Here is a 4,198-nt window from a genome sequence, read left to right as displayed (position 1 = left end):
TGGATTTCTCGGGTAACCCCGTGGCTGGGTATGCTGTCAGTATATAAAGCGGTCCTCCAACTTCAGGCAGAAGTGTTGCTATGCTGCAAATACAGTAGAGCCCCATATGTTTAGGATTTTCTTTTTTTTTTTTTTCCCCTCCCTGTTAGAAAGTTTGAAAAAAAGAGACTTTGAAGTATTTTGTTTATACTAACAGAAGAGAAAAGTTCTCCTAAGAAAAAGCTGGTGGCAGGAGTGTAGAGGAGTAGCATATGGCATTAAAAGGAGCACAGCTGGAGGTAGCATTTCCATCTGAACATGATGTCAGAGCAGCTGACAGCCTGCCATCCCTCAGCCTTTTATTCTAACACACAGACAGGGAGTTAGTGTGTGCAGATCTGTGTGTGGAGAAGGTATCTCATTCCTCTCTAACATCATCTCCACTTTGCATCTGTCTCTCCTAGTCTGCTTTTTTTCCACCGATCTAACAGACCTGGAGCCAGCAAGACTCAGAGGAAAGGACTTAATCAGGTTTATGTGTACTAAAGGTAGGAGTAGCAATAGATTAGATACAGCATATTTCTGTTTTGGTGTGTTGTTTATTGAATTTCAGAAAAAAAATCACATTACTTTTCTAACCAAGTTTAGAGGTAATATATGAAATTGAGTATTAAATAGATAAGTGGACTTAGTCAAAAGGCTTGGGCTACAGTTGGAGAGTATCAGTTCTTGGGCACATTGTTAGCATTAACTTAAATGCATATTGTGAGAATGTCTTGGTTTGGAAGAAGGAGAGAGCAAGTTCATTCTTCATTTCTGAGACCAAAACTGCAATGGATTTAGTGGCGAGCCTAAAGAGAATTCTGCTTTACGTTCTTGTATTGCATCTTTCAAATGACTTTACGGGGGTTTTAGTGAAATAGACAAAAGTGTGCTTTTTTAAAACAGGACTGTTCTGGCTAAAATGTGTTTGTGGGGAAGTCTTTCATTAAACTTCACAGTTAAATATCCAGCAGCTCAGAACCATAGTACCATACAGCTGTAGTGCTTCTGAAAGATAGAAATCAGTTATGTGTTTAAAAACTTTTGTACCCGGGAGAATGGCTTGACTGGTTTCCTCTTTTCTTTCTCGCGTGTAGCATTTGAAATCTTTTATTTCAGCATAACAATAATTATTTGAAGGAGTTTTTGTATTTGCGACTAATTTAGAACTTGTAGATTTGAGCTGCCTGAATTGGCCAGACAGCTGTAATCGCACTCCTCTATTCTTAATCTCTTTATCTGGGCAGCAGCTGCCATATGGCCACAGTCAGCTGGATCAGATGTTTATAAGCTTCCTTCTTCGTCCCTCTCTGTCCTTTCAGCCTCCTAATTTGATCACAGCTACCTTGTGAGCTGCCCTCCAATCTTTATTTTTAGACCTCTTAAGGATTAGGATTGATGTTGGCTGTGGGGCACTTAAAGTGATTGTATTGTAAATCTTCGTGCTTTACTCTAGCAATGGTATTTTACAGAATATAGTAGGGGTTGTGTTGTGAGTTTTAGTACATCGTGGTTTGCGAGGGATGAGGATTTTTCAAGAATATCTGCCAGCCTAGAGAGCCACGATCTGCTTAGATGGTTTGGGAGAACATTGCTATCAATCACAGAAGAATAGATTAGACAGGTTTTTAAGAGATTTTACTTTCTGTTAGAGTTTTGACTTCTCTACTTCTTTGAAGTTTATTTTTTCTTTATCATCAAGGAAGGTGAATAGAAAAATACTTGGGTAAGAACAGTACTCGGGATACTGATTTTAAATATGCACACATGCACACACGCTCACGTTGAATGACTTTTTTTTTTTTTTAAGTTTGGTACTGCAAACTCTGGCTGGTGTGGGAGGGGAGGGAAATTTCTGTTCTTCTGCATAGGGGAAGCGGTGCTCATTGGCATTTTGGTTGTTAGTTTTCTTTTGTAAATTCTAAATGTTGGCAAAAAATGTTCATGTTCTATTGTATAGTATGGAGAAGGTTTAAAACCTGTAACTGTACTTACTACAAGAAGAAAAGCACGTGAACTAAATTTCCAAAAGCCTTGATTTTGCTGTGGATATAAATTGACACCCGTAAATAATTTTTATACTTTATGAATGTTAGACCTTCACATTTGGGTATATTAGCATTTCTTTGCGTGCAAACCTCTCCTCTTACTACAATTTGACTTTAAAAAGAAGGTTGATGATCTGATTTTTTTTTTTTCCTTCCCCTTCTGTGATCTCTCAAACTCAGCGTTAAAAAAGAAAAAAAATCTTTTTTTTGGGTCTGCCCTCCTAGGGATGCAATCTGGAGGAAGTTCCCTAAAAAAAAAAAAAACTGTTGAACAGATTTTATGAACAGCAGTGATACTTTAAAAAAGATTACAGATGTACCTATGCGCTTATTAGAACGGCTTATTTACCACTGAAAGGAAATCGTAACTTCAGTGGTTTTGAGTTGCCATTGTACGTGCGTATTAAATAATCTTTGCATGGTGTCAGTACCAGAATTCTGGCAATATAAATACAAGGGGTTTAGCGCGGAATAATTTGGATTTGTAAGTTCTGTGATTCTGACCTACATTTAATTTTTAAAAATCTCGTTGCTTATAGGTTATGAAGACAGTATGGAGTTTCCTGACCACAGTAGACATTTGCTACAGTGTCTGAGTGAGCAGAGACATCAGGGTTTTCTTTGTGATTGCACTGTTCTGGTAGGAGATGCCCAGTTCCGAGCGCACAGAGCTGTACTGGCTTCATGCAGCATGTATTTCCACCTCTTTTACAAGGACCAGCTGGACAAAAGGGACATTGTTCATCTGAACAGCGACATTGTTACAGCCCCAGCTTTCGCTCTCCTGCTTGAATTCATGTACGAAGGAAAGCTCCAGTTCAAAGACTTGCCCATTGAAGACGTGCTAGCAGCTGCCAGTTATCTCCACATGTATGACATTGTCAAAGTCTGCAAAAAGAAGCTGAAAGAGAAAGCAACCACGGAGGCAGACAGTACAAAAAAGGAGGAAGACGCCTCAAGTTGTTCAGACAAAGTGGAGAGCCTCTCCGACGGCAGCAGCCACATGCCAGGAGACTTGCCCAGCGATGAAGACGACGGAGAAGATGAAAAATTGAACATCCTGCCTAGCAAAAGGGACTTGGCGGCTGAGCCTGGGAACATGTGGATGAGATTGCCCTCAGACTCAGCAGGCATTCCCCAGACTGGCGGAGAGGCAGAGCCGCACGCAGCAGCAGCTGGAAAAACAGTAGCCAGCCCCTGCAGCTCAACAGAGTCTTTGTCCCAGAGGTCTGTCACCTCCGTGAGGGATTCAGCAGATGTTGACTGCGTGCTGGACCTGTCTGTCAAGTCCAGCCTTTCAGGAGTTGAAAATTTGAACAGTTCTTATTTCTCTTCGCAGGACATGCTTAGAAGCAGCCTGGTTCAGGTGAAGGTGGAGAAAGAGGCTTCCTGTGATGAGAGTGATGTTGGCACTAATGACTATGATATGGAACATAGCACTGTGAAAGAAAGTGTGAGCACTAATAACAGGGTACAGTACGAGCCGGCCCACCTGGCTCCGATGAGGGAAGATTCGGTCTTGAGGGAGCTAGATAGAGAGGACAAGGCAAGCGATGATGAAATGATAACTCCAGAGAACGAGAGAGTCCAGGTGGAAGGAAACATGGACAGCAGCTTGCTCCCTTACGTGTCAAACATACTTAGCCCCGCTGGCCAAATTTTCATGTGTCCTCTCTGCAACAAGGTCTTTCCTAGCCCCCACATCCTGCAGATCCATTTAAGCACGCACTTTCGAGAGCAGGACGGGATCCGCAGCAAGCCTGCTACCGATGTCAATGTCCCGACCTGCTCGCTGTGTGGTAAGACTTTTTCTTGCATGTACACCTTGAAACGTCATGAGAGGACTCATTCAGGTGAAAAGCCCTACACTTGCACCCAGTGTGGGAAGAGCTTCCAGTACTCCCACAACCTGAGCCGCCACGCAGTGGTTCACACGCGGGAGAAGCCTCACGCTTGTAAGTGGTGTGAACGCAGGTTCACGCAGTCCGGAGACCTTTACAGACACATTCGGAAGTTTCACTGTGAGTTGGTGAACTCATTGTCTGTCAAAAGCGAAGCACTGAGCTTACCTACTGTCAGAGACTGGACCTTAGAAGATAGCTCACAAGAACTTTGGAAATAAAATTTTT

The 4,198-nt window shown here is 42.3% G+C and overlaps 1 protein-coding gene across 4 annotated transcripts in view; it reads left to right on the top strand.

Annotated features, from left to right (window-relative positions):
• The window catches only part of ZBTB18 (zinc finger and BTB domain containing 18), a 4,557-nt gene extending 359 nt beyond the window's left edge, over window positions 1-4,198 (top strand). The window contains exons 2-3 of one of the 4 annotated variants that reach the window (XM_009579294.1): window positions 444-527; window positions 2,609-4,198. In XM_009579294.1, the coding sequence (XP_009577589.1) occupies window positions 515-527; window positions 2,609-4,191 (1,596 nt within the window). In that variant the 5' untranslated portion in view covers window positions 444-514 and the 3' untranslated portion in view covers window positions 4,192-4,198. Of the gene's footprint in view, window positions 1-352; window positions 528-1,333; window positions 1,370-2,608 lie in introns of those variants that run through there. The other 3 variants (XM_009579290.1, XM_009579292.1, XM_009579293.1) reach the window with 3 other exon arrangements.

Source organism: Fulmarus glacialis, unplaced genomic scaffold, assembly GCF_000690835.1.
Source record: "Fulmarus glacialis isolate BGI_N327 unplaced genomic scaffold, ASM69083v1 scaffold17646, whole genome shotgun sequence".
In the NCBI taxonomy this organism is placed as follows: Eukaryota; Metazoa; Chordata; class Aves; order Procellariiformes; family Procellariidae; genus Fulmarus; species Fulmarus glacialis.
This window is presented reverse-complemented; position numbering and strand designations above follow the sequence as displayed.